The sequence below is a fragment of the Brachyistius frenatus genome, unplaced genomic scaffold, assembly GCF_029030835.1.
Source record: "Brachyistius frenatus isolate BFR_SWC_R1_liver_20210118 unplaced genomic scaffold, ASM2903083v1 Contig_123, whole genome shotgun sequence".
NCBI lineage: Eukaryota > Metazoa > Chordata > Actinopteri > Embiotocidae > Brachyistius > Brachyistius frenatus.
Window position 1 is genome coordinate 133,952 of NW_027210722.1, and position 18,821 is coordinate 152,772.

The 18,821-nt window shown below is 43.4% G+C and overlaps 1 protein-coding gene across 2 annotated transcripts in view; it reads right to left on the bottom strand.

Annotated features, from left to right (window-relative positions):
- The window catches only part of rptor (regulatory associated protein of MTOR, complex 1), a 163,326-nt gene that overhangs the window by 79,674 nt on the left and 64,831 nt on the right, over window positions 1–18,821 (bottom strand). For both annotated transcript variants that reach the window (XM_069713877.1, XM_069713876.1), the window contains exons 6-7: window positions 18,405–18,551; window positions 7,815–7,990 (exon numbers count right to left, since the gene is read on the bottom strand). In XM_069713877.1, coding sequence (XP_069569978.1) covers window positions 7,815–7,990; window positions 18,405–18,551 — 323 coding nt within the window. The remainder of the gene's footprint in view (window positions 1–7,814; window positions 7,991–18,404; window positions 18,552–18,821) is intronic.

The window sequence follows — 18,821 nt, forward strand, 5'->3', positions numbered from 1 at the left end:
TTCGGAGGTAAACCTGCTGCTCTCCTCAAATCCATAGAGGTCCTCAGAAACTAGTGAGTTTAAGGCATATGCAGGGTTACACAAGAGTTTCCTCAGTAGTTCACCCTACATCAAGAGGCAAGAGGAGGGGGGTATGAATGTGTCAACATTTTTACAATAAATTTACATTTCAGGCTGCAGAAGAAGAACACGGCTGTGTGCTGCCCGCTCCAACTTTCATTTTTTTCCCCCCCATTTCGCCTATAGAAGCTGGAAAAGGCTGTTTGTTTGTTCTCTGAGAATATAATGAGGCTGTGTTGTATGCATATGTGTTTGGGTGTGTGTCAGGGGAGCTCCACGGCGCGGCCACGCGAGTCCTGCCTGCTGCGTTTCCATTAAATCTCATCTGTGCTCCTGCTGCTGAAGGTGCAAACGCTGTTTTACAGCTCACGCTCGAAGGTAATGAAACGCTGTGTAACCGTGGGACCTGAAACATGAAGCATCATCGTCGGCGCTAACAGCATGTATGCGCGGCCGCCGTGGAAGTGATGCTTAATTATTCGCATGCGTACGGGAAAACACAGCAGCCCGAGGCGGGTCAGCAGGAGTTGAACTGGTTGTATTGGAGCAATATGGAAGATGTTGAGATATTGAGAGGAAGTATACAAACTTTGGAGCATCTGATTTACATCCTCTGGAAGTGATGGGGTTCCTCCAAAAAAAAAAAGATCCTGTTCTTAATAAGTAGCCCAATTTGGTTCTCGATGGGAGTTTGGCAACTGTACACAGAGGTGATGCTAATGCTAATATAAGCATACTCAACCATCATGCTGATGTTCAGCTGCTACGGTAACGGCCGTAATAGTTAATAGAAATGTTAAAGGTCCCATATTTGGCAATTTTCCTGTGCTTTATTTTCTGACTTAATTGAAAAAAACATATATTTTTGTGGTTTTAATCATCAAAAACCATCTAATTATAATTATATATATTGTCTTGTCAGTGGAGCTCTCGAAATATCAGGCTGTTGTGTGTCTGTGTCTTTAAGGTGCATTGAGATCAACAACCCTCGCTTTTGATTGGGTGACTCTCAACTTTTCCCTGTGACGTTAAAAAGCAGTTTAGTTTTGTCACGAATCTTCAGTCTGAAGCACAGACTTTATATAAAAGTGTTCGTAGCTTCCGGATCTGAAAAATTAGGCCGATGCAGAAGTGTCTTAAACTGCAATACCACCGAGTGCCACTAGAGGTTTGCTCCAAAAAGCCTCCGGCTCCATCGACACACATTCAACTTCTCTCATGAAAAACTAAATCAATAAATTTTTTCCACGAGTTATTTCAGTGTTGTTTTCTTCCACTTGACAGGGTTGGACCGTTTGTGACATCATAGGCTTAAACAAGCCCAAACAGAACTGTTGGTGAACACATTTCCTCAGTGGACTGAGAAGTTTGACACTTTCCCAAGATTTATAAAACACAAGGAATGAAAATCTGAACGTATACATTATTGGACCTTTAAGGTATTTAGTCTTAAACCTACATATAAAGTTGGAGCACGGATGTCTGTTCATTGTAATCCAATTTCAATCTGGAGCTGCATATTGGAGAACACCTGGTTTTTAATCAACCATCAGGGGAGCAGTGTGTGGAGGCATTTTGTGGGTCGACAAAAACAGATGGAACAACCCCGAAGAAAAGGCTGTTTGCTTCCTTTTAACCTCAAAACTGGCAGCTTTCTGTCGGCGGGTCGATCATTTCAAACCGCATCAAAAAACACGATTCAAAACCCACAGAACAAAAAGATAAAAAACATAAAGGTTTACTCTCAAGTAGGACCCCAAATATGTCAGGCTGAGTGTTGATGAAATCTTTGTAAAAATGAAGTCATCTGGAGTATTTCCACTTGATGACGCATTCATTAAAGGCAGAATATTGGGTTTGATATAAAAGGAGACACTGTGTGATGTCCTGACGGAGAAAGTGGGGCTCAAGTGCGATAAGTTATCCAAAAGAACTTGTTTCAGTGTTTCTCAGTCGTACAGATTTAATAAAGACCTGGAAATAAGTCGATACCGTGACAATAAGGAATAAAGACTTTGTTCCACCAGAACCGGCTCCGATTACTTTTATTCTTGAAAAATTCTTGTTGTTCCACCTGAAGCGATGCAACACGTGTCAGCAGGCGCCCCAGAAGCAGTTGGACGCCCAACTTTGCTAATAAATACATCAGAGTCAATTTTTGATGAAAGACGGTGTCAAACCGGTCAAACTGGACTGCGCAGACAGGAAGTCAGACACAAAGAATCCAGTCAGTTTTCAAAATAAAACACCCAGATCGTCTATCGTGTTGGTGGTTAATTGCGTTTGTCCCGCCCCTCTTTTACTGTGATTGGATGGCTGGTGACAGTGACGGGCACAGAGTTAATATTTTAAAATTTTCTGTTATTGGAAAAAAAGTTCAGCGCAGAATAAACGCTCAGCACCTCGTCAAGCTGCTCATTAAAAACAATAAATAAAAAAAATACGCTGTGCTCAGCGAAAAACACTTTGGTGGACACGGTAGGTAGTTGCAGCGGTGGCAGAGTGTCGGCCGGTATTGGTGCATGCTGATTGGTTCAAAATGACCAGAGGTCTACACCCAATAGGATGGAACGGATGCAAACGATTCTCTACGGAGGGTGAACAGACCGATATATTCATGCAGTGACATTAGATCTGCAAAAAAATAAATCAAGAAAAAAATGACCTAATCAGGAAGTAAACAAAAACCTACATTTCGCTCTTGAACTGCTTCGGTGGGGGAACCTACATTGTCTAGCTTATTAGATGTATTCACGAGAGGGACCATGTACAAAATACATTCATCTCCACAGCACAAACGATGCTTTGTTCCAGATTTTAGCTGTTGGTTTATTTCCATCTGCAGTCACCGGACGGAAAACAAAACTGTGTCGCACACATAACGCGACGTGACGGACACGGAAGAACACTTTAACGACCTCAAAGCTACCGAAGACCAAAACGAAAGGAGAAAGGTTTGCGTCGAGGGGTTCAAAATGCATCTGCCAGCAGGCGCTCGATAACAAATCTGAAATCACGAGTTCAGATTCAGGTTACAGGGCTTGAAATAACTTCCAACAAATTAGTTTGAACTTCGTTTTTCCTGACTCAACCCCAGCAGAAGATATCGTGCTAATCATTCAGTGTGGAGACGTGGTTAAAGTCTTCTTTAGATTTAAAGATAAGTTTGGAGATCACTGAAGTCACTAAGAATCAGGATGTGTACATTTCACAGTCGTCTAAATATCAATAGTCGTGATATTTCACATCGCGCTGACTGACGCAGACTTCTAGCCCGGCTAAAAATGTGGAAACGCACCCGGAGCTTTTTATTCCTTCACACGTCGTTTCTCTCTCTCCCCGCCTATTTCCAGACGCTCCTCTCCTCCATCGCAGTGGCGGGGAAACCCCTTGAAGATGGCGCTCCATCAGTAATGATTTTCTGCTCAGCTGAGCGATGGAAGGTTCGCACGAATGCACTCCCTCTCTCTCTCTCGCCCGCTCTCCCTCTCTCTGTGTAAACCCCATCATCCATCCCTCAATGCATCTCATTAAAGTTTTAAAGCAAAGGTAAGCCAGCACATCAGTGAACCCCTCTAACCCTCCTCCCCCTCCCCCCTCCTCCCCGTCTCTCGCTCTTGACTGAAATTAAGGAGGAGACGGCTCGGGATGTGTTTATTTAGAAAAAATAATGAGGCAAACGGGAGAGACGGCAAACGAAGTGCAGAAAAGAGCGGGAAGAGGGGAAGAAGTTGCGGGAGGGAGCTGCGGGATCTTCGGGGGACTCGTGGGGAGTTCCTGATGGTAGCGAGCGGGCGGACGGAGACGAAGGCCACAGCTGTTTAATCTGGAGGAGAGGTTTTCGAGCTCGGGGACGACTCTCTATTTAAACGATTCCTTATCGATGCTGGCTGGCAGGAGGATTGAGAGCGACAGGTGAAAACATCTGGAATTAGTGACGTCCTTCAAAGAAGCGCAGAGCGCCTCGTCCAACGAGAACACGGAGTTTGAAGTGAGCTCCTGTTTCTGCCGGCAAACATTTATCGACTTTGTATTTCAGGAGAGAACTTGATGCTTTTTGAATGGGAGTCTATTGGAGATAGAGGTTGTTGTTTTTTGGAGCCATCCCCTAGTGGCCCACAATGGTATTGCACTTTAAGGCATTGGCCTCACAGTTCAGACCTGGAGACTACAAACGTTTTTGAATTGGTAGCATGATACTGTATATTTAGATGAGTCTGCTCACAAGTAAGGGTTTTTATTTTTCATATTTTGAAGAATGTTATTCCTTCTTTCAAAAGTTAAAGACTGTAATGTTTCGTGACACACAAATTAAAGTTTTAACACCACAAATGAATAATAGCTTTCACTGCAATGCAACTTTAACACAAAATACATTTTTGTCATTTTCTGATAAATCTGTATTTTGTCTTTCTTCAGTATTCAACTAAATGCTGAACGAACGGATGAATAAGTGAGTAACAAGTCAGAATTTTTCTCTTTTGAAGCTTTGGTGTTCATTTTTAAGCTAAATGAGTTTCTCAAACTACTGAGATTTCATATATAATGCATGTATAATCCATTGGCTAAATTGCCCCAGGTTTTATTACCAACCAACAAGTTATATTTATAAATAGCAACCACCGAAGGTTGACCTGAACAGAAGGGATCGGCCCCAACATTCCCCAAGCAAGCCACAGCATCAATTTCTGGAGGCAAAGTGTTTTAAAGAAGAGTTCAGTTGATAATATCCAGCAGCGTTTTAGCAACGTGTTCTCCGACGGGGGATGTTGGGACAGGGATATCAATATTAATGGAATAATACCGAGACCTCATTATGCTGAAGGTCATGGTGGGATGTGGACCGAGAGCAGAGGAAGATGAACGAAACGCTTCAACATTTATGGCAGAGGAGAAACATTTGTCTAGCGGCAGGACGCCTCCTGACATTCTGACTTACTTTAAGAAAAAAATTAAAATTGTTCAATTCCTCAGTCAAAAAAAAAAACCGTGTTAAATCATCCCGGTGTGACTTTTAGAGTGTGCAGAGTGAAATTCAGCCATTAAAATGCAGGTTAGTACTGATTTATGGCACCGAGGGGACTCTTGAGCGCCGCAGATAGAAACCGCATGAGGGTGGGTGGTGGGGGCGGGGGTGGGGGGAGGATTCAAGAATGAGCTGCTCACCTACATTTTCTTTATTGTGCTGATGCAGACTGCATTTTTCTAGAATAAAAAAAATTGCTAATAAACAATATATTTTCTAAAATCACAAGATTGTAGAATGTAACCAAAAAAAAAAAAAACTTTCTTCAAATGCAACATTATCTGAACACAAGCAGCTACAAAAAAAAAAATCATTGCATGAATAAAATAAAGTCTAGAACCAACAAATTTACCTTATTTCCTGATTTAAATGAAGATTTAAGCAGCAAGTAAAACATCTGAAGCTTTACTTGACGTAAATAAATAAATAAACAATAACGGTAAAGCGTTTTTTTTGTTGGTTTTTTTGCCTTAACGGTTTAGAGGGCATTACAATTTCTGGCCACTCATCGACACACAGGCACGCACACACACACACACACACACACACACACACACACACACACACACACACACACACACTGCTGCAATGCAAGACGTCCGCCTGAGGGGATTGAACCACAAACCTTACGATCGACGGGCCTCACGCTCGACCCTCCGTGTTGTTTTCCGACACTCCGACATCGCGAGGAGAAGCTTGATCCCCCGTCGCCTACGGTGGCCTAATTTACCTCTAATGAGCTCTCAGTCTTGTCAAACAGCCCGACAAGTCTGGATGTTGGAATCACAGACCACGAAATGACACGCAGGCATCTGTGTGTGTGTGTGTGTGTGTGTGTGTGTGTGTGTGTGTGTGTGTGTGTGTGTGTGTGTGTGTGTGTGTGTGTGTGTGTGTGTGTTGACAGGAGATCGGAGGTGATGCAACCACCTTTGCCTGGGTGTGCAAGCCCCACACACTCTGAGGGCCCCCTAACACACACACACACACACACACACACACACACACACACACACACACACACACACACACACACACACACACACACACACACACACACACACACACACACACACACACACACACAGCTGACTTGGCTGACGCAACCCCGGAGCTCCCATGGTCTGAGCTTTAAGCTCCATCAGTACGGTCCTCTGAATGATGCATCGTGGTGCATTTACATCAGGCCTCTGACTCCCAAATGAACTCATTTCGCCTGAATATGTTTCAGCTACTTTATCGAAAGCCTTTTTCTCTGAGGAGAGAAGTCGCTCCCGTGTCGCTGTGGATGATGTCGATCTGCATTTTTCATCACAGCAGAATATTTTTCACCGCAGTTGAATACCGAGCAGGAACTCGGTGGACTGCACAGGACACAACAACATGTCCTCGGAGGGTCAGAGCGGTGACCCGCCAGCAGGCTTTACACATAAATGAAGGACTGACGCAGAGCCGAAAGGAAAAGGGCTGTTCTTTTGTACTGAGAAAATAAACAGAAAAGTTGTTCAAAATCTTCCACAGGATCAAACCCCTGGACCAGAACCATACAGCTCCATGTGTAGGGAAGGGCGGGGTTCAAAAAGTTTTTGACTTCAACACTGGTTCCTGAAAAACACTCTTCGATACCAATTTTATAAGAAAAAAGAAAAAGCCATTTTAGGTACATATCGTTGCCTTTCATGCAGTTTAGAGGGGGAGAGTGTAACACGGGTTGTTTTCTGGAGCTGCAATTAACAGATGTGCCCCTAACGCCTCGCCACACGCAAGCTATCGATCGACACTACAACTCACAACTCACATACTACCAGTAAACGCTAGCTTACAGACAGAGAAGCCTCCAACAGTCTATCCGCTCATTATCTTTACCCGCTTGGTTGCTGAACAGGGTCACGGGGGGGCTGTAGCCTATCCCAGCTGACTTTGGGCGAAAGGCTTCCTGCCAGTCCATCACAGGGAGGAACATCATCAATTAACCTAACGTGCATGTTTTGTGGGTGGTACCCGGAGAAAAGCCACGCAGAACCTGCCAGAATTCACACAGAAAAGGCCTTCGCCCCAGTTAAGGTTCGAACCCAGAACCTAACCGAACCACTTAACCGCCGCGCCGCCCCTGCTGAAACAGACACGTGGTCAAAACATTGGTTAAAAACATACAAGTTTTGGGATGGTGGGACTACCGGGAGAACATGCAAACATTACAGAGAAACGCCCACGTCCAAGCCCCGGCCCAGGTTCGAACCCAGCCCCAGACGAGATTCGAACCCGGGACTTTTTTTTTTGCTTTGAGGCGACAGTGCTAAACATTGCAACACAGTGAAATAAGACGTTTTAAATCAAGTTTTACCTCATTTGAGACCTAAATTATCTTTGTGGACAAGCCGCTCAAGTGGATGCTATCTCGTTGTAGCTCTCCGACTGTAATGCGATCAACTCGTTTAAAATAAAAACGTGTGTTTCTATGTATCCTGGGTATCGAAATTTGGCACCGAATGACAAAACATCTTTTGAAGTATTGAAGTTCCCAACCTTAATAAATACAAACGTTCCTCCTCCTCCTGCTGCTTGAAGCCTGTTTGGCACCATTAGTGGAAAATAAAATGTTAACAGCTCTGTGACAAAAAACCCAAATACCTCATTACTTCCGCACAAATTCAGGACATAACCCGAATGTACAATCCTGAAAACATCTTAAGAAGCTGGCAGAGGGAAGGGAAAGAAAGTGAGACGTTACCATCGGAGGGCGATCTTGATGGGCGTCGTGAGGCAGGAGGTGAAGAGGTCGGCGGGGAGGTCGGGGTTCATGGGCAGCAGCTCGCTGGCCTCGCAGGCGGCCAGCTGGATGCAGTTCTTCATGGAGGGCGGGAGGGGCATCTGGGCCAGCGGGTGGCTCGGATTGATGGCCGCCACCTGGACACAACCGGACAAGAGTGGATTCTTTACAGCCGTTCGTAGCACCTGAGCCCGAGCTTATAAATAACCACTCGGGAAGCGTTTCCGAGCCGATCTCAGGAGGAGTCTGGCTTTCAGACCCACAACACGAGTTATTTATTTCACTCCTCCACAACCTGACCTGCTCTCTGGGGAGGGGGGGGGGGAGCAGTGTGACTGACATCCTGATTTTAAAGAGGAGAAGCTTGTTTGTGGCCAGTGTTTGTGTCTGTCCAGAGGCCACAGCAGACTCACAAAGCATTAAATTAAATGCTAGAGTGTCTCACTGTGATGCCTGTTGAGGTCCCTCAACCTTTTGCACACTTTATTTTGCAGTAGATTTGAATATATCAGATTGGCTTTTTCGCACTAAATCTTCACTTTGAAGATTCACAAAATGAAAGATTTCTCTTTTAAAAAAGTATTCAGACAGTTTTCTGCGGCTGCAAATTGTGTTCCAGACAAAACCTTGACAGCAGTCAATCTGCGGCAACCTTTATTGATCGGAGAGAGTTCACAAAAGACACAGCTGTATAGAAAAGATCCCGAAAGTCAGACTGCATTTCAGGACAAATACAAACCAAAGAACGCTCTGAAGACCTCTGAGATAAAACTGAGATGAGAACGAGGGGTATGAAACCATTTCTAAGTCTTTAAGTGTTCCCAGGAGCACAGCGGCTTCAACAACAGAGATGGAAGATGTTCAGAAGTATCAGGACTCTTTGTAGAGTTGACCACTTAGTAACCGAGGAAGAAAGCCTTTGGTCAGGGATGTGACCAAATTTGAGAAATCTTTTAGTTGAAGCTGCGACGCTAAACCACCCCCTGGTCATGCTGTTTGTCCTGCCCTCTATTTGAGTCAAGCGGCAACCAGCAGTGACGTCACCCGTCGGTTTGTGAACGGTCGTTACGAAGCCTCCAGTTCAGATTCTGTACGTCGCCATCTTTGCTCGTTCGGAGCGGTTTGGAGCAGGAAGTGACCCGTATTTGGACGAGCTGGGTGGAGGAGCCAGCGGTGGATCTGACTGATCTGATTGGAAACCTGACGATACTACGTCCCGCCCACCAATAGCTGTAACCTGACTGCACCACAGGCCTGTCAATCAAACAGACACTCCCACAAAAAACACGTCTTTTTGAAGCTTATTTTCTAATTAATGACGGGATTATTTTCAGATGGACAGCCAGAAAACTAATAAGAAGAAGTGACTTTAGCTAACAACACCGAGATAACTGGTGGAGAAATTGTATTCACTGAGAATTGTATGAGAGAAGTTGAATGGAAGTCTATGGAGCTGGAAGCTTTTTGGATCCAACCTCTAGAGGCACTCGGTGGTATTGCAGCTTAAAGCACGTTTGCATAGGCCTCATTTTCCAGAGCCGGAAGCTACGAACACTTTTATATACAGTCTGTGGTCTAAATACTTTCGGAAATGACTGCAGGAGCTAGAAATTGACTTTAGCATTGTAAGAAAGGCAAATTGCTGGTATTGTAGCAGTCAGTCAGAGTTAAGCACAGACGAGGGGAGGAAACAGGAAACTGCAGCTTGAAACTGGTATAGAAGCATGCAGCAGAGGAGGAGGTGAAAATACAGAGAAAAGCTGCAACTCAGGAACAAGAAAGAAAGTTAAAATCTGTGGTATCTGAAGACTTGGAAGTGAAATAAAAAAAAAAAAAAGGAGAAAACTAATCTGAAGTCCAAGTGTGGGTTTGAGCAAATGTCCAGCAGTGGCAACAGGTGACGGCTTTAGCACCCTGTTACCACCTACACAAGCCTGTTCCGACTATTGTCACTGATGCAAGCTGTTTGTGGTCTGGCATCATCTCACAAAAGACTGTTCCACAAAATATTCATTTGGTGGTTGAAGCGATGAATGTGTCAATTTTGTGCCTCATTCTCTGTGAAAAGTCTTGCATTTACATCCCGAAGCTGCTTTTTAAGATTTCTACGCCGCTATTTCTTGTTTAGCACATTACAAATTTAAGCACAAAGTTTGGGAAGACTCACTGAAAAAAAATCTCACTAAAACCTGAAACAAACCACCAGCTAAAAAAACGAGCATTAAAAGAGACAAAAACAGGAGCAGAGTTTGATCTCAGAAGATTTCAAATTGGGACTTTTTTCGGGTTTGTTTGGAGAACAGTGTGATAGTTTATTGAACCCGGGGAGGAGGTTTTCCCTCCCGCTCGGCCTCTTAGCGGTCCTCGTCTTTTCCGAGAGCAGAATTAGCGTGTTATTTTCACACGCGGTGACAGCTCGGTCGATACTCGCAAAGGTGAAAAACGGAGGAGGCCTGCGTATGATGTAAAACTTTAATTATATCCGGAGCTCTTCGCTATTTATGTGCTCATTGTGCTGTTGTAACTGTTGATTTGTTTGCTGGGAGTTCAATACGGTTTCTGTCTTTTTGCTGAGTCGACTTTAATGAGTTGCAGGTCCAAATGAAGGAAACCATCGAAGGCTTCCCTTTATCATTGCTGACTGCTGCGGCTCCTTTCCTCTCATACTGCAGCGCTGCATAATTTTACTGAGAAATTAGCCAGGGAGATTATTATATTATTATTATGACCTCTTTTCTGCAAAACACAAGTCTGTATTATTGCAGTAGAGACTGCATCACACATTTTAAACAAAGGTCACTGAAACATTTTTTTCCACAAACATGTCAACAGTTCTGCAACTGAAAACGTCCACAATTTGTTTTTATCTTCTTGTATGTTTTATCTGCTAAACTCTACAATAAACAGCACGAGGATTTAACATCTCAGGAATGAAATAAGTTAACGTCAAGAAAACCATCTCAGATGACTGAGAAATTAATGACAGACGAAAAGGACTGACCAACCTTCGGTATGGCAGAAAACATCGCGCATACTCGTCAGTGTGATCTCTAATCAATAAAGAGCCAGAAGAATTATCACCAAATCTGATCCTAAAAGAACCAACAAATGTGATGATTTTTATCTTGGAATAATATGTATGTTTGTATAAAAAACTTTTTTTTTTTTTTAAATGAATAAAAAAAAAATGCATGTGAATAAAAAGGGGTGAGCTGAAGGAACAATGTAAAGGATGAACTAAAGATTTATATGATAATGAAATATATCAATTTGTTTTTAAAAAAAAAAAGAAGAAAAAAAAAGGGTAATAAACATGACAGCAGTCTAAATATGTTTGTAAATTATCTCTGTATATCATTTCATAAAATCTCTATCCGTCTTGTCTGTCTGTTTGTCCTCAGCATGTCAACAACCGTTCGTCTAACCTGCTTCAGACCCAGGAGACGTGTTGCTGGGGACCCAAAGTTGTCCCTTTTGTGCGATTTGGACACGCTGACATTAATACGTTTTCATAAAAAGGCGACTGAAAAACGAGTGAAATAATAGCAAACCTGACAACCCGCTTCGACCAGTTGCCAGGTTTGACAGAGACTGCGCCTACCCTGTCGGGACCATTATTTCAAATATAAAATTATATTTTCCTCAGTTTAGTGACGTTTAACTTACATCACCTGTTGTTGAGGAGCTAATGATAGCATTATTGCTGGATAAAAGTACACGGGTTCACCCAATTATTTTCTACCTGCCCATGCTCCTCCTTTGGCTTGAGATACATCACACGCCTGCGGGGAAGCATCTCCATCTCCTCCATTAAATACCACGAGCCAGGAGTCATAATGAAAAACTGGCTATTTTCAACGGGCGCTGTACGAGTTTCTATAAAATCTGCAAAAGGTTCCGACTGCATATTTTCACTCTGAACATTTTGATTATTGAGTGTAGATTTATGGGAAACGTTATCAGTTTAGAATGACACCGACAACACAATATTGTATAAAAAGTGAAGGGATCTGAAAAAAACGTTCTGTAGCGACTGTTTGTTTTGTGGTCATTTTAAGCAGAATGTCACAAAGTTGTAAAAGAAAAAGAAAAAAGAAGAAAATCCTCCAGTGGAGACGAACAGGTCCTTCACTGTTCGTACCTTTGATGTCTGAGCTGCTTTATGTTCCCCCTAAAAATCATAGCAGTGTACTACTATCAAAGAGTTTATTAATCCGCCTCCAGTATGAGAACCGCTGCATCAAAAAGACTCAACGCGCCGCCGACAGTTTTTAGATACAAGATTGATTTCATTGACTTGGATTCTGCCTTCAGCTTCTTCTGATGTCGCTGAGAGCACCGTTTCTGGATGTTCACATTTCACCACCAACCGCACATCTAATCTCTTTGGGTATTACATAAAGGCAGACGTATGCGGAAGGAAAACCTCCTTTATTGAAGATAAATTATCATGTAGAGCCTGAACATCATGAAAAAAAAAACATCCAGATTAAAAAAAAAAACCCGCTTGTTCTATTGATATCATGTAGTATGAATTATGTAATATATCTTTAAAATATTGCATCAGCAAAACCTTGTGCAACCGTTTCATAGATTTTGGACATGAAGTCGAAGGTTAGAAATCCATCGGTACAAATGAGTGTCAGAGGTGGAGAACAGAGGATGAGAGTTTGATTTCTACCTGCAGACTGAACGGCACCTCACGAGAACAAAGTGTCCTTCAATCGAAAATAATCTCTTTTATTGGCTTTTAGAAGTTTTATGAAAGCCTTTCTTTTCTATACTTTAATTGGCTGCTTGTAATGTGTGATTTATACTTTTATTGTGTTGTTTTTCATCATTTTAACCCGAAAAGCATCTTAAAAAACTTTATATAAATAAAATGTTTTATTATTATAAAAGATTCAGGGATCTATTATTATAAATTAAGGTCATCTGTCAGGATTATTATTATTATTTTTTTTTTTAAACAGTCTAGTTCCAGTTGTTAGTCGGTGCTCAAAATCACTTTTCTCACTTCTAAACAAACCGACACAACAGAAACGAAGGATTTGGGTTTGATGAGCAGATTCAGGTTTGATAAAAATGGGATCGAATCCCGTTGCTCTCTGCGATAAAAACCAGAGCTGCAGACTGAAATCTATTTGTCGGACCTCCCCGGGTCACAGTATATCTCAGCGTCTGACGCAAGTCGGTGTAAACAGACGACCCGAGGCTCTCTGCACCCGAAGGGCGAACCCACTCAATTAGAGGATGAGACGGGAAAACCAATGAAACAAATGATCCGTGGGCTGCCTGGAGAAAAAAAAAAAAGAAACAAAGAATTCCTCATACTTCAGGCCGGGAAAAAAAAAAAAAATTCAATCTGGATTTTATTCTTAACTCGAAGACCTGATTCAAACATTCGATGCCGTTTCCTGTTACTCTAATCAGGACTGTAGAAGAAGGGCTGCTGATGAGGCCGTGTGGATTTATATAATGACTTTCTGCTACTGTACATATTATTCCACAGGCTTCCTGCTCTCTGCTGGTCCAATAACTCATTAGCTGACTCTATAATAGGAGGAAGAAACCGGGGCGAGGCTCGGATCTCACTGTGAGACGCTATGTATTTACGGTGCCGCTCTATACGAGCTCAGCACACGCATGAATAAATGATGATGTTAAAAATACAAAAGAATGCTCTTAATTAGTGGAGGAGAGAAGGCGGGGAGGGTATGCATCATCTTGTGCAGCTGTGCACGCATCTATCTTTTCCCTGTAAAAATGCATGTTTTAAGTCTCTTTGAAATGCTTGTAGGCCCAGGAAGACAAACGCTACCATGTGTTTTGGGCGTAAATACTTTTTGGTGTAAAATCTGTACAGAGTTGGTCAAAAGTTACCTTTAAGTGGAATGATCTCCTTTTTTTTTCTACTTCTACACCCGTCTGTAAATGTTAAATCTAAATATTTAAAATATGAATATCGGTATAGTCAGCGTAGCTGCCAGGATATATAATATGATATTATTTATGAAATCTTTTAAAAAAGAAAAAAAGAGGCTTCAAGAAAACTAATTCAAGAAAATATGGGAGAAGTGGAAAGTACATATTTCCCCAAAACGCCCTTCCTTCGTTTAAGAACCATTTACATATGTGTGTGTAAAAGTATAAGTATGTATATTTAAGAATGCGTGTATTTTTACCAAGCGGCAACCAGCAGTGCTGCCACCCGTCGGTTTGTGAACGTCCGTTACGAAACCCCCAGTTTAGATTTTGTCCATCGCCATCTTTCTAGTTCGGAGCTGTTTGGAGCAGGAAGTGACCATATTTGGACGAGCTGGGGGAAGGAGCGAGCGGTGGATCTGACTGATCTGATTGGAAACCTGACGATACTACGTCCCGCCCACCGATAGCTGTAACCTGACTGCACCACAGGCCTGTCAATCAAACACGTCATTTTGAAACTTATTTTCTAATTAACGACGGGATTATTTTCAGACGGACCGCCAGAAAACTAATGAGAAGGAGCGACTTTAGCGAACAACACCGAGATAACTCGTGGAGAAACTATATTCACAGAGAATTTCATGAGAGAAGTTGAATGGGAGTCTATGGAGTCGGCTGCTTTTTGGATCCAACCTCTGGTGGCACTTGGTGGTATTGCAGCTTAAAGCACACAAGCTACGAACACTTTTATATGCAGTCTATGATGTTTACAAATATAATACAATATATATATATACATACATATATATACATATATATAATAAATGAGATCATCATTCCTTTTATACACATATATATATATATATATATATGTGTATGTGTGTGGATATAGATGACAAAACACCCTGTTCTAATTTTGTTCTTATTTTACTGCATATAGTTTTCGCCATGTGATTCTAAATAAAGAATAAAAAGAAGAAGAAGAAAGAAATGCTTGCAGGCCTGATTGCTGCCGTGTGGATCCGCGCGCGTCTTCCTGCAACATAATTCCTCCTCTAATGAGGAAGCCGTCGACTCGACATCACAAACAAACACGGCGACGTCTCTAAAGCCACTCGTCTTGTCGACTGAAGGAGAACACGGTCTCTGGGAGGAGGCGTGGAGAAGGCGCGTGGCGGCGTCTCTAATCCGAACGGTACACAAGACGACTTTGGCAGCAGAAGCTGATTAATGCCGAGTTTCCACTGTGATGATCTCATTAGCATATTGTAATCTCACAAATTAGCTTGAAAATCACCGTGACAGCTTTCTTTTCTCTCTCTGCCTCCAGGGACTCTTTAACTGCTGGAAACTCCTCTTTTTTTCTTTTATTTATTTATTTTTTTGCCTTTGTAATGTGACACTAATTAATGAGACTAATGTGACACTGGAAGAAGATTTCACATGTAACACGCGTGTAACACGTAGAAAGACCAGGAAGCTGCTCCGGTCCAGAGGAACGTGTTTACATACGATGTTTATTATTCATTAAGGGAATGGAAGGAGATGGAGAGAGACGATGGAGAGCATCGTGGACACACACACACACACACACACACACACACACACACACACACACACACACACACACACACACACACACACACACACACACACACACACACACACACACACACACACACACTCTTCCTGTCCTGCAAATAATGCAGCTACATGTTTGCTGAGTGCTTTGCAGGAAGTGATGAGATATTTAAAAGGAAGCAGGTGGTCCTTTAATAGATCACTCAGAAGACACACACACACACACACACACACACACACACACACACACACACACACACACACACACACACACACACACACACACACACACACACACACACTCTTCATCGCTGCATCTCCTAAGCGGTCCGGTTCCTGGTGGGACCAGCGCTGCTGTTCTACGTGAATGCGTCTGGACTCGGGGACGCGGCTGCAGGAGAGGGAGGGCGAGGCGGGGGACTCCCCGCTCACATCACCTCCTGCACGGCTCAAACATCTCGGTATCCTCCATCACGCCTCCCTGTTTACTCACTTCCTGTGCGAGCGGGCGCGAGGCAAAGGACTTCCCGACCGCATTTAAACCTTTCAGCTCCACTTCTGGACTTTCTTTTTTTTAAGACTTTCTGTGCAGTGTTGCAGCAAATGTCTTCAGAGTGTGCTCCCAAAAAACAACAAGTGACCCATCAGGTTTCTGCCCATGCGTGTGATGACAACAGCGCTCCTTCAGGGTGGGACTTTGCCCTGAATTAAACTCAGCCGACGACAGACAGCTCTTCATACAGCTTTCGTCTCGGCTGCAGCCTCGGGAGAACCCCAAGCGGAACCATTACTCCGCGACCCTCGTACGAACCAGCGACACCACCGAGGAGCCGCTGCCCGACGACGCTACGTCCCGCCCACCGATAGCTGTAATCTGACTGCAGCACGGGCCTGTCAATCAAACAGACCCTCACCCCTCCCAAAAACACAGCTTTTTCAAGCTTATTTTCGAATCAATGACGGGATTATTTTCAGAAACTAATCAGAAGGAGCGACTTTAGCTAACAACACCGAGATTAAATGGGAGTCTGTGGAGGCTTTTTGGAGCCGACCTCTAGTGGCACTCGGTGGTATTGCAGCTTTAGGCACTTCTGCATTGGGCTCAGTTTTGTGACTCGGCAAGCCGAGTGTCTTTGGTTTTAGATTAAAAATAGTCTCATATTCATCTTATAATTCCATAAACCCCAGGATGCGAGAGTCAGTGTGTACTCAGGGCTGATCGCAAGCATGGAAAAATAAAAGTAAAACCTCCTGCACCCCAAATCAAATATGCATATCCTCATTAAAGCTTTATTAATCAGTTTTTGACCAGCAGCTGTTAAAGTAAAACAAACAAAAAAAAAATTGCAAATATTTACCTATTAGTGTCCTCAGTATGCAGCTACCTTCTTCTCCTACAGGTGTAGGAAGCTGATGTGCATGAAACAACTACTTCTACAAAAATAAATCTGGCTATTATTTGGAGAATGTTTGATTTGAACCCGAGATAATGACCAGCGAGCAGTTTGTGATGTTCGTCCAAACGCAGAGCCGTTATTTTAAAGTTGCCGCCCTGCTGTGATCTCCACAAACTCAACAAACACAGACGAAGAAGAAGAGTCTGAGGACAGAGAGACTCGTGATGGATTCTGACAAACAACACGGCGACTCAGCAGTTTGTCTGCTGCCGCTGTATTCCAGCTCTTCCTCTCACTCTCGGCTCAGCTCGTCCCCGTACCTCCCTTTCCTCCCCTCCCCTCCCTTCCCCTCCCCTCCCCCTCCCGTTTTCCAGCTAATCTACAGTCTGGCTGAAACTCCTCCATGAATAATTGAGATGAATGACAGCGCCATCTCATTAGGAATTCACATAACATGCCACAGCCAGGAGAGAAAGAAAACATAATAAAAAGATGGAAAGCGCTGAAAGGACCGGGGCTGGAAGTGATCCGTGTGTGTGTGTGTGTGTGTGTGTGTGTGTGTGTGTGTGTGTGTGTGTGTGTGTGTGTGTGTGTGTGTGTGTGTGTGTGTGTGTGTGTGTGTGTGTGTGTTATGGAAACTAAAAACTCAATCATTTATAGGCAGCTGCCCGTTTGATTGGCTGAGGACATCCTGGATGTTTAATAGATTCCAGCTGAGGACTCGACACTCGCTGACACCCATCAGGTCTCCTTTACAAACGCTGTGTGATCAGCCATTAATAACTGTGTGTCTGTGTGTGTCTGTGTGTGTGTGTGTGTGTGTGTGTGTGTGTGTGTGTGTGTGTGTGTGTGTGTGTGTGTGTGTGTGTGTGTGTGTGTGTGTGTGTGTGTGTGTGTGTGTGTGTGTGTGTTCGGATGACTCATAAATTTTTTGTTATAATGCAAGGAATTTATTATTATTGGTATTTATAATTATTATAGTTCTTGCAAATAAATTGCCTTTTTGGAGGGTTCAACATGCTCAAAAAAACTCATAAAACTTTGCACAAAAATCAGCCCCAGTGGAAATCGAAGTATTTTATAGGTGGCTCGCTAGCGCCCCCTGGAATGAGATCTCAAGGCTGCTTTCACCTACATGAATGAAATTCGGTGGACTTGTGTATCACACTTAGATCTAAAAAAAAAAAAAAAAAAAGTGTATTTGCACCAGGAGCTCAACTCAACAGGAAGTCCGCCATTTTGAATTTCGTGGCCATTTTGGCGATTTGCAGGTGTTGTGCTCTAACGAACTCCTTCAACAGAATTTATCGGACCACCCTAACCCCCACGTTATTTTGATGTATGTTGTCTGATCTTCCTCGAACTTTACATGTTTGATAAAAAGTCCCGCCCTAAACACATCTGCATGGTAATATGCAGTCATAGCGCCACCTGCTGGCAACAGGAAATTACATATTTTATACTTTCACGTGCTTCTTTGAGCCGGTTGATCACGGCAATCCCCCACCCGCTGGCTCCCCGACGGGCGGAGGTGCAAGGGGCCCGCATATCACTGCTTGCAGTTTAAATTTTTACCAATTTACAAGCCCACTGCTACCTCACAGGCTGTTGTATTGTGACGTGAACAGCGAGTGTGTGCGCCCACCTCCAGCTCCTGCTCCCTCTGCAGGGCGAACTGCTTGAAGGACTTGACGATGATCCCCGCGTTGGAGCAGTCGTACACGAAGATGGACGGGCTCCCCATCCACGTCTGCAGGTCGTAGATGGACAGCGGGATGTACTGGGTGTAGTTCTGCAGGAGAGGGGATGAGAGGAGAGAGGCAGGCACATCGTGTTGGTGCTGATAACTCACTTTTATAGATTTGTGTTTAATTATTAAGCAGTCATCTGTTTGATGAAGAGCGAGAGCAGTGCGGAGGGGGAAGAGGAACAGCGGAAAAAGAGAAAACGAAACCATGGGAGGGAGACAGGGAAGTGAGGATGGCGATGGGAACGGAGAGAGGAAGAGGAGTGTAAATCTAATAACCACGCAGCTGTAAAAGGTGTTCCAGCTAAATCCCCA